Genomic DNA, 18,267 nt, shown 5'->3' with positions numbered 1-18,267 from the left:
CTGGCGAGGGCTGAAAACGCAGGTTTTCGACCTGATTTTGGCAGCATAACGACGCAAAAACCCCTGTAGGTCAAAAGCATCTGTCTAGGACGGATTCCCTCGCTATCTGGAAGCTTTCTGGTGAGCTGTCACAGAATTTCAGCGGGCTGTAATTCCCTGCTTTTCACTGCCGGGTGCCCAAAAGCTTGTACACGCATCCCAAGGCTCTCACGAGGCTCCCCCCGTGTTCCCTTGCAGTTTAGGTGCGAAACCCTAAACCTGCAGAAAAACACAGCAGGCTGTAATTCGCTGTTTCAGATCGTTTTTAGCGGAGCGAACACGCCTACGCGTGTCCCAAGGGCTCCCGCACGCAATGGGACAGTTCCCCTGTGAATTGGACGAGTTTTCACGCGAGAAAACTCACCAAACTCGCAATTTCTCGCGATGGAACTGTGCGTACCTGTGGGGGATTAGCAATTAGCTAATCCGGTTCCTGTTCAGAAGGCTCTTGCCTTGGCAAACGCGCATAAACCCCCAGAACTGTACATGTTCAACTGAGTAGCCCAACTAGTGGGGCATTACCATATGTGCCAGAGGGGAGAGAGAGATGCACGAGAGAAAATCATCGCGCTACATGAGACAGAGGAGAAGGCAAGCTTTCCATTAAAGCTGTAGACCTGCACCCACTACTCACACACACACTGTAGGTCACTTATGAGTCAAATCAGCCTCCTCTCTCAAATTGGGCACCCCCTCTTGCTGATGGAAGTGGAAAACTACACCAAGAGCCGCCATGTGTCCAGTTTGCCCCTTTTGAGTTAATTCTCTAGTTCCCACTGACTTATAAAGTTGTAAGTGACTTTCCGAGTGGCCCAGATTTCATTTGGTGCACACAGGCTTCCATACTCATCAGAATTCAATGCTAACTGGCCCGACCAGTCCCAGACTGACCGATCCAGACTCCCGCTGTGAGAAACCTATTCGGCCGCAGCCGTTTCACACTGGCCATGCAATGTCCACTTGCACCTTTTCAAGGGTTCCGGGGAAAACAAGTAAAAATAAAAATAAATAAAAATACCTAGTACTTATTTACGGAAGGCAACAGGAAAAATACACCTCCTGGTGACAATCGATCTCTTAACTTTATTGGGATCAAGGGGAGTGGCAGTGGCCTGCAATAGAGCATGGTTGGGCTCTATTGTCTTTTCTTGCGTATACAAGCAGGTTTGGGTGCATTTCTCTAGTCTGACAGCAAAGGGAGCTGCTGGCTTGGTTGCAGAGTTGGTTAAGGGGGTCTTTCACATGCATATTTGAGGCAGTACTGGTCAACACTTTGGGACTTGCATATTGCCATATAGTGAGACAGATCTCTTATTCCTATGGTTGCAAGTTCATGGTGGATCACTTGTTGGGATGTGGATTGCTTCAATGGGACATGATTCCTAGTGCACTAGATGTTTACTTCAGACTGTTGAGTCCCCTTGTCATTGCTTATGCACTAGGAAGGATAAAAAGTTTTCACCTAGATGGGAGGGGCCATTCGTCATTAGAAAGCGCTACAACAATGTTGTTGAGCAGATTCGGTGTACAGTTTGGCTTTGTCGCTTGGGGTGCAATGTTTTTGGCTCATGCACCCTTTAGAGAGCATTTGTTTTATGAAGATTCTGACATTGATCCGCTGTTCATGCAGACAACAAATGGATATTATCAAGGCAGTCGACACACTTTGAGCATGATCCTCGTGATAGCTGAGAGGGAGACTAGATTCTTTTAGTATCTGTGGATTTTTCTATGGCCATGTGCTTTTGTACACTCCACGAGGCAGGCTTCTTTAGCACTTCTATGTATATTTGTACACAAAAAATACAAATATGACATTTCTCTCTCTCTCTCTCTCTCTCTCTCTCTCTCTCTCTCTCTCTCTCTCTCTCTCTCTCTCTCTCACACACACACACACACACACACACACACACACACACACACACAAGAAGAAGAAGAAGAAGAGAATTTTTAATGTTGTGGGGAACTATCCCAAGAGAGACAGAGAGATCTAAATATTCCCTATCATGCGAAACCGGTAGACTTAGCTTTCACCCGGTTCTTTACTTGATAAGTTTATTTGACTTTACGACACAGAGGAGAATTTCACGAATAAACCTGTGACTGGAATTAACACTTCAAACAAAGCACCGCTTGGCAGCTAGAGTGCTCCCAAGTAGACAACGACACCGTGTAGGCCCCAAAGATTGGCGCCCCTTTCGGTATTTCCTTATTATTATAAAACTTGGGAGAAAACCTGCAAGCTGCTACGAGCTGTCCCGCTTTTACCGGGCTGAAAATGGCCTACTCTAGCCGGATTTCGGCAACATAATCGCAATAGGAGGCTTGATAGACAAAATCCCCATGCCAAAGGTGACTTTCCCGGCGCATATGAACACTTTTCCAAACCTGGGGAGAGTCTGCAGCACAGTGAATTCTCTGTTTTCTGCCCCAAAAATGCACCAGAACACCTGTACAGCGATTCCCTCACTTCCCTGAAGCTCTTGGGGTTATTAGGGATCAATTAGGGTCAAAACCCTAAACCTGCAAAAATACACAGCAGGCTGTATTTTACTGTTTTGGGCTCCGTTTCGCGTGCCGGTTGCATCCGTAGCAATCCTCGAGCTCCCGCACCTGTAGGGCTACTTGCCCTTTGAATTGGACGAGATTCCTCGTGTGAAGTCTCTCCGAAATTCAAATTCACATGTACCTACGGGGGATTAGCAACTAGCTAATTCAGTACTTGTGCAAGGGGCTCTTGCCTCGGCAATCGTGCATGAATTGAAACTGGCATGTAGGGTGGTAGACTTTGGCTTTCACCCGAAACCTTACTTTAGACTCTAGGACACAGAGAAACTTTGCAAATAAAACCTGTAACTAGAATTAACACTTCAAACACACACAACTTGGAAGCTAGAGCGTTACCAAGCAAACGCCGACAACCTGTTGGCCCCAAAGACTGGTGCCTCTTTTGGTATTTCTTTATTCTTATTGCGAATAGACAACTAATCTCTTTTTGCTGGGCTGCACTAACCCTGTAGGGAGGTCTATTTGGTGGGCTACACCCTCGCACCAAATCTATCATATGGTCCTCAGGCCTCTCCGACGGCACTTGTTACAGTAATGAATGAGAAAAACAGTTATTAAACCCCTGCAAAAATGCTGACCTTCCTTTATCCAACACGGATAAATTTGACTAACAACTATTTGAAAAATAACATGCAAAAATCAAGTACGCAGAAAGATGATTCTTAATTACAAAAGAAATAGTCGAAGCAAATACAATAGGGACAGACTCCCCTCTGAGCTACACATCCAAAACATGAGCTTTGCCCTATGCTAAAGGGTGATCTTTTGGTCGAAGATATCCAACAAATACAATAGGGACAAACTCCCCTCTGAGCTTTACATCCAAAACATGAGTTTTGCCCTATGTTGAAGGTGATCCTTTTGTCAAAGACCTTCCTTTATCCAACACGGATAAATTTGACTAACAACTATTTGAAAAATAACATGCAAAAATCAAGTACGCAGAAAGATGATTCTTAATTACAAAAGAAATAGTCGAAGCAAATACAATAGGGACAGACTCCCCTCTGAGCTACACATCCAAAACATGAGTTTTGCCCTATGCTAAAGGGTGATCTTTTGGTCGAAGATATCCAGCAAATACAATAGGGACAAACTCCCCTCTGAGCTTTACATCCAAAACATGAGTTTTGCCCTATGCTGAAGGTGATCCTTTTGTCAAAGACATCCAGCACGCCATGTATTCTGAACATCCAGGGGATTCCCAACAACGCATCGCACCCTGCCAATGGCATGATATAGAACTCTTCTGTGTCAATAGACCACTGAATATGCAGACGCAGCTTTCCAATGATGGAAGTATGTAGTGGAGATAATGTGTCGTGCCCTCTGTAGTGGGTGCTTCTTGGTGCAATGTGCGTGATATCTCACTCCACAGAATGAAAACATAGAAGACAAAAGAACAATAGAGCAAGAACAGTATGACTCAGCAGATCATGAATAGCACAAACATCAACAAACTCAAAGAAATTGATACAGACTCTGGCATGGCAGCATACTCAGCTCCAGCCCAGATCTCATAGGTACAGTGGGGGTGTCGAGGCTCGATTGTGCAGGGATAGTGCAGACGTGTTGTGTACAACTGTGATGAGAGACTCTAGATAATTGACCACAGAGAAGTAGATGAGGCGTACGTCCCTACGACTGGAACCAACCACTCATATGTATCTTCTAAGAGCCACCAATAGCTGGCAGATATCCCAATCCAGCTAAGCCTATCTCCTAACTGAGGTGGTGGTGAGCTAGCCACGATGTCCACTGGACCACCATCGGTAACACTTGCCACGTGTCACAGCCCAGTGTGAACTCTAGCCCAACTGCAACTAACTACCCACGTGTCACAACCGAGGCGAGAGTCCGCCCAGTGTGAACTCAAGCCCAACTGCAACTAACTACTTGTCCCATGCCAGTGACACTATAGCCCTGCTACAGGTTGCTCGCCACAAGACCACTCACCATCCCGGTGAGATAGAACCATGAGACTAGAGAGAACAGTGAAACACCAGGAAAAACGCGACTGAAGAAGAGAGTGTACTGAAGAAGGTGATGTTTGGAGAAGATTTTGAGTTCCTAGGAGGATTGATTAATGAAGCAATGCCGTAAGATATGCTGAAGAAGTAACGACCCCCGGCGCAATGAGGTAAGCTGTCCAGAAGGTAGAAATAGAAGACTGCAAAGATAAACAAATCCCACAAAACAAGTGTAATGCAGCCCATCTTTAAATACTTTGGTTCGAGGGGCGAAAATTTTGCTGATTTCTTAAAGGCAATGCTCAAAATCTATCTTAAAGGCGGAGGTAGGTGAGGGTTAGGGAAGAGGGGGTAGGCCGGGCCGAGGGAGTAGATATGGTCGAGCATATGTTAGTACCTAGTTCTACACCCACTATTAGGCACTGATGACGTTAGTGGGGATGTCGTGGTATTTAGTCAATACTATGCATGATGGAGCTGATGGTTATATTGTCTTGTGGGTGACTACCATGGGTCTATACCTTGCACTCTCTTGCAAGGGTGAATCTCGGCTTATCCTAGATTCATCTAGGTATATAGATATGGTCGAGATGGGGAGGGGGTTGGGCTAGATAGGGGCGAGGGGGAGGGGTGGGTAGTGGCGAGGGAGAGAGAGGGTAGGGGCGAGTCAAGGTGGGAGGGCACCAGTGGGTGGTAGGTAGGGGGTGGGTGCACATGCACTTGCACAGATAGCCTCCCATTCAACTTTGAATTTGTGGTAGTCTGATTCCCGGCAAAAGGTGCTATGTTGATTCTTGGCAGAAGGTGCACATAGCAGTATACCCATTGGTCTTCCCACTAGTTTTACAAACCAGTCTCCTCCAAAATCAGTATTGCTTGATGTTGCTGTAACTTTGAATGAGACTAACCCTATGTTATGTGACACGGACCATAGCGATCTGCTCTGCATCTTGTCTAGCAGTGCGGGGTGGGTACAAGAGTCGCAGAATTGTCTTCCTTTTACTGGGTCTGGAGATGGAACTGCTAAAGAATTCTCTATAGGTAAAGAGGTTGTTGCGTCAAGGATCAGAGAGACATCATAAGCAGGGTCAACATTTATTTGTTGTATTCCGCTTTGAGGAAGCTAGGTGAAGAGGAGTTCGCTAGACACAGAGCTTATTTTTGGTCGGAGAAGCAGACACCAATGGGGCTGATGATTGGGGGGGTGGGGGGTGAACTCATGTAGAGGAGATGTGTTTCCACTACTATGAATCTTCATAGGCTCACCCAACCCAAGGCTTCCACCAAGGGCGCATGGTGAGTCGGTGTTATGACCTCCACGCTTTGAGCTGACTCAAGAATCTCACTGGGTTTAATTACTGTGGAAACATTGAAAGAGGGTGTATCCACAGGCAAAGATTGAATAGAGACTCCATAACAAGGCATAGTTTTTGTAGCGTCCAACCACTCCAACAGATCTTCCTCTGACCCGTCAGGTGGTGTAGGTTGTTCCAATTTAAGGGTGGTCTTATACGACGGGATCCATGCCTCCTTCTAGGCGAATGGGTTGCATTGGGAAGCCAAGAGTATGTATCCACATGGCGTCGTTTCCCCAATCATGAAGTGCTTTCGTGTGTCGTAGCCATGGTCTACCGATGAGCAAGGGAAATCCACCCTCAACCTTGGGAAGACGAATCACAACAAAATCCAGGTTAAAAGTAAAGTCTTATACCTGCAGAGGCACATTGTCCACTATGACCACTGGGTAGACTGTCCGCTGGCCGGCCAATGTAACTGTGCAAGGCGAGTAGGCTGTAGAGGGACACTTGTTGGAAGGTGTTCTTCCACAGCCTACTCGCCTTCTAAAACTCGCATCTAGCCACAGCATGTCAAAGAGGGACACTTGTTGGAAGGTGTTCTTCAAGATTGTCTCTGTTGTAAGCTTTTCTTTTTCTACCAGTGGTTTCTCTGGTACCTTGATCTTCTGTAGATCGGAAAGTGCTTCCAAGAAAGCTTCATCAATATCGGAGAGCAAAGATTTGGATTCTTTCTTGGCACTGGGGGATGGCTTGTCAACAGCTGAAGGCAGGGTATCCATTGTTGTGAGAATGTGTGGGGGAGTTGAACTTGCTGGAATGCTAAGACCAAGAGCAGCTCTCTGGGCCCGAGTGAGGACGCCCGTTGGCTCCTCTACCAACTGCAGCTTATTTTGAGGGGTAACCACGTGGGTAGAAGGGGGCGGCCAAGGAACTGTGCTAACTGCTATCAGATTGAGCTTGGGAAAGGTAAGCTCATTCTGGCTTTGACTTGGGTTCGAAGCCGTGGATGCATGAAGTTTAGGGCAATCCTTACTGTAGTCATCCTTCGTTTCAGGGCAATGACGGTAGGGAGGGGACCCTTCGAGTAGGGGGAATTTGCTTTGGTAATGACCATATTCCCCGCATCTGTAGCACAAAATGGGCTGATTCAATGTGCGAGTCGAAAGGCGAGGTGGTCCTTGCTCCTGGTGCATGGAGTTGGAGGTGGAAGCATAGAAGCTATGAGGTGATGAGGGAGCATGGGTATGATAAAAGCTCTGAGAGGGTTTTAAAAGTGCTCTGCATACCTTGCATAGCAGGGGCTGTCAGCAAAGGTGGCATGTGGTTTGGATGGCCATAGGGTGAAACCATGTTGGATGCAGGTGGTGGCCCTTGTTAGAGTAGGATCGAGACTTTGTTGTATCTGCCGCAATCCCTTGATATAGTAGCAATCATTGTCTTCATGCCCAGACTTCTTGCAGAAGTGGCAATAAGCGCGAAAGGGAGAGTTCGATGGAAAGTGTCCTGGAGTGCGGCATGAGCTGCACCACACCATATCCTTAGTCTCCTGCTGAGACCTAAGCTCTTCTAGCTCCCTCTTGATTTGATCCAAAGCCTCGTGATGTGGGGGCTTTTCCTGTCTAAGAGAGATTGATTTCTCCTCTTGAAGAGTGCGTTGTAGTTTTAGGGCTTCAAGTTCCCTACGTAAAGAAGTCAAAGGGCTAGATGGACTCTCCAAGAGTAGAAAGGCAGTCTCTACTTGAGAAGAGTCGGTAAACCGCTTCCTTGCCCCCTCTATCCTAGTAGGAGCCGCAACAAACTCCTCGAAGGTGGCATCAGGTCGGATTTTCTCTCTGAGTTTTTGCTGAGAAGTCTTTGGAAGAGCCTTCTCTACCCATTTCTTGACCATGAACTCACCTGGTGGCTGAGGAAGCTTGGCGACCAGAGACTTTGTTCGGGTCATGAGTTCTGCAAAAGTCTCTTTGGGCTGAAGCAGCAGGTTGGCCAACTCATCCAGAACCTTTTCTTGGAAATCGCCTGGTGTGAAAGCTTCACAAAATTATTGTCTTAAAGTAGCTCAAGTAGTAAAGTGGTTCTCTGCAAATTGACTGTACCACTTGTCTGCTAATCCATCCAAGGTAGATGGGAAGAGTACTAAGTAGGCATCTTCTCGGTTGAGGCCATGACCGCTGCAGAGAGAAACAAACCTCTGGGCATGGTCGTCAGCATCCTCTATGGAGAGACGTTTGAAAGTCGGAAACTTAGTATTCACCTTAGCTAGAACACTTGTGGGCTCTTCCATGGCTGTCTGTGCAAGAGCTTGTTGCACCGGAGCTTGTTGTAACACAGTGGGTGAGAAGTTTATTGGTGGGGGTGATTGGGGAGGTGTAGAACTGTTTGAGGAGGAAGGTAGGGGTAATGGGGTTGGTGGACTTCTGCTTGGCACGAAGGGTTGACGCTTCCTGTGGTAGTACTTCAAAGGACTTAGTAGTGGGCTTTGTCGCTCTTTTGACTGCCTTGGTGCCCACCCAAGCCTTTAGTACGAAGACCTTTACTTACTGCACACTGGTCCAGACTCCACTAGACCAGGGCGAGTGACTAGACCTCCTGGTTAGACCTGGACGAGAGAGGACTAGACCCAACCTAGAGACTACTAGACTAGGACAAGAGACATAGACCAAGACGAGCCAGGACGAGTGCCTAGACTAGCTGATGTAATATCGAGCTGGACAGACCAAGCCGGACTAAGCTATTCCAGACTAACAATGACGAGAGCTTAAACGAGCTAGCTCCTCGACCTATAGGCACAGTGGAGTGAAACTTCAGTTGAGGTCCCACCGGGCGTGCCAGAAATGAGAGCACTTCTAGCGGAGATAATGTGTCGTGCCCTCTGTAGTGGGTGCTCCTCGGTGCAATGTGCGTGATATCTCACTCCACAGAATGAAAACACAGAAGGCAAAGAACAACAGAGTAAGAACAGTATGACTCAGCAGATCGTGAACAATGCGAACATCGACAAACTCAAAGAAACCGATACAGACTCTCTGGCAGGGCAGCACACTCAGCTCCAACCCAGATCTCATAGGTACAGTGGGGGTGTCGAGGCTCAACTGTGCAAGGATGGTGCAGACGTGTTGTGTACAACTCTGATGAGAGACTCTAGATAATTGACCACACAGAAGAAGATGATGCGTACGTCCCTACCACTAGAACCAACCACTCATATGTATCTCCTAAGAGCCACCAACAGCTGGCAGATATCCCAATCCAGCTAAGCCTGTCTCCTAACTGAGGTGGTGGTGATCACCATCCGTAACACTTGCCACGTGTCACAGCCCAGGCGAGAGTCCCCGCCCAGTGTGAACTCAAGCCCAACTGCAACTAACTACCCACGTGTCACAACGCAGGTGAGTGTCCGCCCAGTGTGAACTCAAGCCCAATTGCAACTTATCTTTTTTGATCTAGGTGCCAAAGCAAACTTTATCTCACTAGAGTTAGCTAAGAAGTTGGGCATCAGAGCTGAAGAGATGGTGTACACGGCACAGGCAGGGTTGGCATGTCCTGGCCATCCGTGCTTGGCGTGTCACCCACCATGTCTGGCACTAAACTTGTCGTGGGCTTGGGCTTCTTCCCTTTCTTGTCCTCTTTATCATCTGAGTCAGCTTCTCTTTTCCTTTGTGGACAATCTGTAGCAAAGCGACCAGGCTGCTCACATATAAAGCATTTATTCTGAGCTATCAAGACCTCCTTTTCCTCGAGTGACTTACGCACAAAAGGCTTCCTTTTCTAATTCTTTGCCTGCGCTTCAGAAGTCTCGCTGAGTCCTTGTCCCTGTTGACCCTTGTGACGCTTCAGGAACCGTTGTCACAAAGGGCTTTTTTGCTGAATTTTTCTTTGCTGTCCCCCTTTCACGCTGCTCAAAAACTCACTGTCCTCTCCCTTCAACAAGGCAAGACTAGTGTTGGCAACTTCCATAAGCTGAGGGAGGGTATCCACTTTGTTCTTTGTACAGTAATCTTGAAGCCCTTTAGGCAACCCACAACAATACTTCTGAATCTGCTCTGTCAGTGGCACAAACCTATAGGAGGTTACTGAGAGCAACGCTTTACAAAACCTCCTATTGTACTCCTCTAGACTCTTGCAAGTAGCCGCAGTGAGTTGGTGCCAATCCGTCATGACATCGGCTTCAAATTCATTTGACAGCTACGGAGATGCAAACATTGCTTGAAGTATACCCATGTGGCGGGTGCGTGTCCTTGGATCAACGGTGTCACCCACCATGTAAGCGCATTGCCTTTCAAGAAAGTGGCAGCTTTCGTGACCTTAGAGGCCTTCGTAAAATTCCCCCCTGCATAGGCTGTATCAAATTGCTGGAGGAAAGTAAAAGCCTTTGCCTTATCCTCAAAGCCGCTAAAAGTGTCAAACTTTACACTTGCACCACCTTCTTTGTAGGCTTTTGGCTTTTCTAGTGCCCCCAAATTGTCGTAGGGAATTGTCTGCAACATGGTTACTGTAATAGGGATCATGCGCATTCCTCGGCCATTAGCATTTTGAGTCATTGGTGCCATATATGGTTGCTGGTCGAAAAAACCAGCCATGCCAAAATTGCCATGTGGCACCCCAAACTGGCCTTGGTTGCTCTAAAAGCCTTGTTGCATGCCGATATTACCATACATGGGGTTTGGCATCATGCCCTGTATACCTCCAAAGACTGTTCCTACCTCCAAAGATTGTTCCTGGCATATATTGTTGGTTTCCAAGTGCATAACCAGCCATACTTTGGCACACAGATTCAACCCCGAAATACACGGGATGTACCCTGGGTGGTGGAAAAACCTGATGCATTGCCTGGAAATTGGTTCCCTGTCCACTTACTGCAACATGTGGACTCTGAAAGGTGGCAGACTCAACTGGCAAAACGTGTGGAATTGGCGTCCTAACCACCTTTTCATGGACGGAAGAAACTTGTCGTGGATCCCCAACAGACTCCGCAATGTGCGAGTGCTCCTATCCTGATGGGACGCATGAAGGACCTGGGCTTGAGCCTCAACGGGCTCTATTGGCTGTGTGAGTTGCCTTGTCTGCTGTGGCACTGGTGGCGCTTGCAAAAACTCCATAAACCTTGGGTTCTGCACCAGTCGAGTGAAAACATTCACAACGGCAACCAACTGAGTCTTGAATGCATCATCTTCAAGTTGCCGAGTCATAAAGCCTTGCACTGGTGGAGCATTCACATCAACAAAAGGTACAGACATGGGTGGCCTAGAACTCTCACCAACCTCAAACACCGTAGCTATTGCCTGCCTGTCCTGCGAAGAGGAATCCTCTTCCATAATGCCTTCCCTTTGTTGGCCATAGTATGATCCCGCGTTCCTGTACTCTATGTCTTCACCAAAAACCAACCGAGGCTCACTCCTTGAGGAAAAAGTGATCCTGTCCCAGCAACGGAACCATGAAACCGGCCCGTAGGGTGGTAGACTTTGGCTTTCACCCAAAACCTTTACTTTAGACTTTAGGACACAGAGAAACTTTGCAAATAAAACCTATAACTGGAATTAACACTTCGAACACGCACGGCTTGGAAGCTAGAGTGCTACCTAGTAGACGCCAACAACCTTTTGGCCCCAAAAACTGGCGCCCCTTTCGGTATTTCTTTATTCTTATTGCGAATAGACGACCCGAACACTTTCACCTATCTCTCACCAAGCTGTCCAAACCTGTCCATGGCTGTAATTGTAGGATTTTGACCCAATTTCACTAGCATAACGGCGCAAAACCCTCTGTAGGTCAAAAGTACACGTCAAGGACACTTTTCCTTGCGGTTAGGAAGCTTTCCAGTGAGCTGCAGGTCAATTTCAGCATGCTTCAATTCCCTGTTTTTACACTGTCAAGTGCCCAAAGCCTTGTTTAAGCATTCCGAGGCTTTTCTGAGGCTCCCTTGACGTTGTCTTGTAGTTTAGGTGTGAAACCCTAAACCTGCAGAAAAACAGTAGGCTGTAATTTTCTGTTTTGGAACGTTTTGGGCAGAGCGAACACGTCTACGCGTCTCTGGTGCTCTCGCACACATTGGGACAGTTCCCCTTCGAAATGGACGAGTTTTCACGCGAGAAAACTCTTCGTTTTCGCAATCCTTTGCGATGGAACTATGAATACTTGTGGGGGATTAGCAGTTAGCTAATCCGGTTTCTGTTCAGAAGGCTCTTGCCTTGGCAAACGCGAATAAAACCCCCAGAATTGTACATGGTCATCTGAGAAGCCCAACTAGTGGGGCATTACCATATGTGCCAAGGGGAGAGAGAGATGCGCGAGAGCGAATCGTCGCGCTACATAGAGCAAGAGAGAAGGTAAGCTTTCATTAAAGCTGTGATCACCTGCACCCACTCCTCACTCACACATTGTAGTCACTTCAAGAGCAAAATCAGCCCCCTCTCTTAAAATGGGTGCCCCCCTCTTCATGCATACTGGGAAAGTGCATCTAGAGCCGTCATGTGTCCAGTTTGCCTCTTTTGAGTTAATTTCCTAGTACCCACCAACTTATAAGTGTAGCAAGGGGCCTAAATGACTTTGAAATGAGCCTAGACACCCTTTCACTGCTCAGATTCCAGTGCCGACTAGCCCGACCATCTCGTGGCGATCCTGCCCTTCCCGATTGCGGGTGAAACTCTAGGCATTCGGCCGTTTCACACTGGCCACACAATGTCTGGCCATTTGTGACTCCAAAAAGAGAGTCCCAAAAATAAAATAAAAATCAAGGGAAAGAAACCAACAACTAAGGTTAGTGGTTGCCATAGCCTCGTGACATGAACCCACACAACTGTGCATACAGATGAAAAGCCCTCGAGCGGGGCATCACGTTTCTGTATTCAAAGGGGGAGAGAGATGCACGAGAGTGGAATCATCACGCTACATAAGGCAAGGGAGAAGGAAAGCTTTCCATTAAAACTGTGATCATCTGGACCCCCTACTCACACACATAGTAGCTCCCTTATGAGTCAAATCAGCCTCTCTCGTTTTGGGCGCCCCCTCTTCATGCTGGACTTGGCAAACTGCTTTGTAGCCGCCAAGTGTCCACTTTGCCTCTTTTGAGTTATTTTTCTAGTACCCACCGACTTATAAGTGTAGCGAGAGACCTAAATGACTTTGAACTGAGCCTAGACACCCTTTTATAGCTTGGATTCCAGTGTCGATTGGCTTGACCATCTCGTGGCGACCAAAGGATCTTAGAAGACTCACGTAAAACGCATTATAAATCTTTCAAGTGTCGGGTAATTTCAGCCTATACGCAACATCGTTGATCTTCTCAAGTACTTGAAAAGGCCCGTAGTAACGCATGTTGAGCTCCGGAAACCACCTCTCGTTGCCCTTCATCTTCTTTAACCTTGCCTTTTCAAACCATAAGAGTACCCAATCATTAGGTGAAAAAAACAATTCACGACGGTGACGATTAGCAGCCCTTTTCTGCTTTGCGTGAGCCTTCTCCAAGGCAAGCTTGATCTTCTTATACATTTCATCCATGTTCTCAACATATCGATTTGCCTCAAAAAATTTGTACGTTGAATGCAAAATGGGAGGAACCTTTTTGCCACCCTCAACAATCTCAAAAGGTGTCTTGTGTGTTGATGAATACACCATATTGTTGCACGCATACTCAAGCATGGGTAGATACTGTTCCCACTTGCCCTTATTATCTGACACATAACATTTCAACAGATCTAAGACAGTAGAATTACCCTCTTCTGAGACTGCCCATCGGTTTGTGGATGAAATGAGGATGAAAACTTGAGCGTGGTGCCCATGTTTTCAAACAAGCCTCTCCAAAACAGGCTCGTCATAGGAGGATCACGATCACTTACAATAAATTGTGGCATACGATGGTGTACTTGAACAAATGCATTGTACATGAACAACCGTGCCATCTGGTAAGCTTTTATCTTCTTCCTAACATGAATCAAATGGGCTTGCTTTTTTGAACCTGCAAAATAATGGTCCATATACAATCATTCCTTGTCAGCATTCTTGGAAGATCAAAGATAAAATTCATAGCAATGCTTTCCCATGGCTTATCTGGAATTGGCTATGGTTGTAATAACCCTACCAGCCTCTTGCCTGTCAAACTTGACCTTTTGGCAAGTCACGCATGCTTGCACAAAGGAATCGACGTCTCTCCTCAAAGTAGGCCAATAAAAGAATGTCTCGACTACTTTTACTGTCGCATCTATACCACGATGCCTTGCATACGGTGGGACATGGCTTTCTACCATAACCTTATGTCGCAATGGCCTATTGACACATAGTCTCCGATGCATCATCATAAAACCATCCTTGTGGAGGTAGTGCTGATGGCGTTGCCCATCTTGCAACTGTTTAAAAATCCTTGCAAAATCTTCATCCATAACATATTGGTCCTTCATGTCATCAAGCTCATGATGATCAGGGATTGACACAACTGAAATTTGTGGCTTTCTTGATAATGCATAAGCCACAACATTCTTCCTGCCTTCCACATGCAAAATCTGAAAGTGGAACATAGAGAGAATGTTTGCGCATCGCATATGCTTTTCGAATAGCATTGACTTTGTCAAGAAGTATCACAAGGTCTGATGATCTGTGTTGACAACAAAATCAACACCTAGCAGGTAGTACTTCCAGCTAGAGAGCGCATGAATCACAACCGGTAGCTCTTTCTCATAGATTTGCATAGTCTTTTCTGGCCCTTGCAAGATTTTGCTCTCATAGGCTACTACCTAACCATCTTGCATTAACACTGCCCCAATATTGTTGCCACATGCTTCACACTGGACCACAAATGAATTCCTAAGATTTGGTAAGACAATAACTGGATCCGAAGTCATCTTTTCCCTTAAGAGATTTAAATCTGAAATCTCTTTTTGTGTCCACTTGAACGAGACCTCTTTCTTTTGCAATGCATGTAGGGGCGAAGCAATCTTGGCAAAGTTTTTGATAAACCTTCTGTAGTAAGAGCATAAGCCCAAGCAGCTATGGACATCATTTACAGTCTTGAAATCTGGCCATGTCCTAATTGCTTCAACCTTGGCAAGATCCATTTGGACAACATCCTTAGACACTAACAAGCAACGTGTGACTACGTAGCTCTTCGAACACAATGGTCAAGTGACGCCTATGCTCCTCTTCATTCTATGAGTAGACTATCATGTCCTCAAAGAATGTGCCGACAACCTTTTGATGTGGGCGGAAAATCCGATCCATCATCCTATTGAACATAGCAGCAGCATTTGTAAGACCGAATGGCATCACTAAGAACTTATACAGACCAAATGTCGTCCTAAGCGCAGTCTTGCTCACATCCTCTGCCTGATACGAATCTGATGGTACCCACTCTTAAGGTCTATCATGCTGAAAATTACAGCATCCTCTAGTCGGTCAAGAATATCATCCTTCTTGTGGACTAGAAGCACTAGGGAGAAAAAGGGTGAAGAACTAGGTTGAATCAGCCCTTTCTCTAGTAGCTCCTCTACTTGGCCCATAATCTCTTCTGTTCAGCCGCACTAACCCTATAGGGAGGCCTATTTGGTGGGTGACAACCTGGCACCAAATCATTTGAGATGGTAATGAGTCAGAAAAATAGTCATTAAACCTCTCTCAAAAATGCTGACCTTTCTTTATCTAACACAAATAAATTTGACTGAAAATTATTTGAAACATCATGTGCAAAAATCAAGTATGCAGAAAGATGATAAGCTATGTTATTTTTAGTTGATGGCAATAGTTTTTTTTTAAGGTTTTCCTCTCTTGTCTCTTGAAAGTTAAGTTTTAGTACCAACCTTTCAACTTTAAGTACCAACTTCCCATTTTAAATTCTTGTGCCAGCTATACAAGAAAATTTATGATACAAAAACCACGTTTTTTGTTTGAGGTGCTCGAAGAAGACGTGTATTATGCTCCAAGCTATTAAACTCCCCCCCCCCCCCCCCCCCCCAACCGACCAAAATCTGACTGCTATGAGTAAAACTGAGACAAAAACTTCAAAAATACAATATCAGTTGTTGTGTCCATGGAAGCCCTGTTCATGAGTCAAAGACAAGCAATTATCTACTTCATCTGTAGTGGACTGACTTGCAACTGCTGGGGAAGCAGGATGACAGGAAACTCCGCTGTCCAGCACCTTTTCGAGCTGCCCAAGCGTTGAGATTTCTTGTGAAGAAGGGAAAGATTTTACACTACTTTATTTTGATGCTGCCATGGTAGTCCTTAGATGTGCATTTTCTTAAACATTGTGTTTTTTAAGATGATGTTAACCCAGTCGGTAGAATTCAGCAAAAAGACTTGTGCAAATCATGTGACGCTATCAGTGTGATTGCCAGTTCTTTTGATTGAGGAGAGCAGTTCGTACATTTACCAGTTGCACATGCTAGGGGCTGCACATGCCAGGTAGGTAGTGGGATGCTATATGGCCAGTTGCATAAGAGTGTCAAATGCCACGTAGAGTAGCAACTGTGGTTCTAAACTCCATCAGGGATGGTGAGAAAGGTAAGCGGATGAGTGGAAGTCTATGTTAGAAATGTTTTGGAGTTTTGGGCTATTAGTTGTTGTCACTAATTGGGCTCTTGTTGGTTGCAGATTCAGTCAAGTGCTAAGTTTATTATTGATGGCAGAAAGGTTAGACTAGCACCCTAAAAAGGTTAGACTAGCCCCATAAAAGCATCAAAATGCTGGTTTTGGGCCTGCTTCAGATGCCATAATCAGTGATGAACATGGCAAGAATCCAAAGCATTGGTGTGGCTGTATGCTCAATGTTTATCTTATGGCAACTTTTTGTGATCACCTGATAAGAAATGGCATCCTGTCAATCTCGAACAAAATGCAGAGCCTGTTCATGTGGGTGGTGGCAGGAATTGATCAACCGCTCCACGAGCAGGCTGCATGTACCAGCATATTTTAAGTGGATGGTGTATTAACTTTAGGTAGGGCAGATCTGCACTGTTCTAAGCTAATGTTTTGGCTGAAGTTATGAGTTGTGTTTAATGAATTCGGTGGCTTTTCGAAACTGTGCATGGTCCTTTTCCCACTTTTTAGTGCTCGTCTAGACCATTGTGAATTTCTGTGAATTTCATGCTTATATGTTCTCATAATTCTTTACACTAATATGCCACTAAATTGCCACAGGATATTAGTGATCTGCATCCTAACAAGCAAAGGACACTAATGATCCTTCCACAGGATTTGTCTTTGTCCGCTGGTGCATATTGATCTTTCCAATGAGTAGATTTTCTTCTTCTTTGTGAACTTACAGTGCTGGTTACCATAGCATTTGCCACAAAGGTTTTGTTTTGCTTGATAAGAAACTCAAGTCACACTTTTTGAGAAAGTGATTGGTTGTATCACTTTTAAACCAACCAAGAAAACCTTGTCATGAAACATTGGTCCTTGTCTGACACTAATTAATAAAGCATACAACTGTGTTCAATACAATATTTGAAAAGGTGTCAATATCATAAGCTCCATCTTGTGCATTAAGTGCAGTGAGACCAGAAATAGACACAATTAAATGCTAAAGTCAAATTGGACATTTTCAATCTTGGACATATCGATGTTTGCAACACAAGAAGCAATAGTTTGCCTCACTTACACATAACTCTGATTTGGTAATCATGTTCATGGACCTAAGGGAGCAATTTGTTGCTTATTTCAACAGATTTGGAGTGTTTTTGTAGCTCTAAATAATAGGTTCTTGTGTAGCTAGTTGGAGTGTTCTTCAACCTTTCATAAAGGTTTCAAACAGCACCATTTTTCTTACTCTTTCCATCTGTGCTCATGTCCTCTTTGAGTTAACCCTGCTGAAAATGGCCAAGGTCGTTCATAGAGTTAGCATTCTGCAAAAAAAAGACCATGGACAAATTGGCTATTCTTGCAAAAATTATGCACCACTCATGTGTCAAGACTCTCTTTGTAAGGTGGTTTAAGGCTTGTTGAAATGCTTGAGAATTTGTTTCAATCAATGGTTGGCTTGAAAAGGTTTTCAACTGTGTTCAAGACTCCAAGGGTGTAGAAAGTACACTTTTTGTGGTGCATTGAGGACGATCGATGACAATGTAGGTATTCGAGGCAAGCACAAGTAAACATTGACACAATGTAGAGGGTCAAATTTTTTGAGGCCAATCTACTTGAAAGGACTCTTCCATTATGAAAAGAAAATTTACGCTAAGATGTAGAGTTACTTTTTTATTACCATGCTTTGTAAAGGCTTAGAATTTTACAAATCATAGAATAAGTAGCTTTGCTTATGGATTTTGCACCTGTATGTTTGCCTCTTTCTAAGGTTTCTAATTACATGAATTACATACACCCAAAAGAGAAAACGGTGTCCCAAAAAAGCTGTGGCATTTGTGTAGATGCCTTGTATGCCAAGCCACATCTGTTTTTTCATTATGGGT

General features: G+C 45.3%; 1 protein-coding gene across 3 annotated transcripts in view; it reads left to right on the top strand.

The window, feature by feature from the left end:
- Window positions 1-17,241, top strand: part of LOC147441834 (zinc ion binding protein) — a 151,381-nt gene extending 134,140 nt beyond the window's left edge. The window contains exons 7-8 of one of the 3 annotated variants that reach the window (XR_015190156.1): window positions 16,198-16,363; window positions 16,454-16,901. Coding sequence is in view for 2 of the 3 variants with exons in the window: in XM_086528234.1 (XP_086384360.1) it covers window positions 16,454-16,492; window positions 17,000-17,083 (123 nt within the window). In the remaining variant the exon portion in view is untranslated. Of the gene's footprint in view, window positions 1-16,197; window positions 16,364-16,453; window positions 16,902-16,999 lie in introns of those variants that run through there. The other 2 variants (XM_086528234.1, XM_086528232.1) reach the window with 2 other exon arrangements.
- Window positions 17,242-18,267: the final 1,026 nt, after the last annotated feature.

Source organism: Adiantum capillus-veneris, chromosome 14, assembly GCF_014529385.1.
Source record: "Adiantum capillus-veneris isolate H3 chromosome 14, ASM1452938v2, whole genome shotgun sequence".
NCBI classification, from domain to species: domain Eukaryota; kingdom Viridiplantae; phylum Streptophyta; class Polypodiopsida; order Polypodiales; family Pteridaceae; genus Adiantum; species Adiantum capillus-veneris.
Note: the sequence above shows the minus strand (reverse complement) of the source record. Positions and strands in the feature narration are given on the sequence as shown.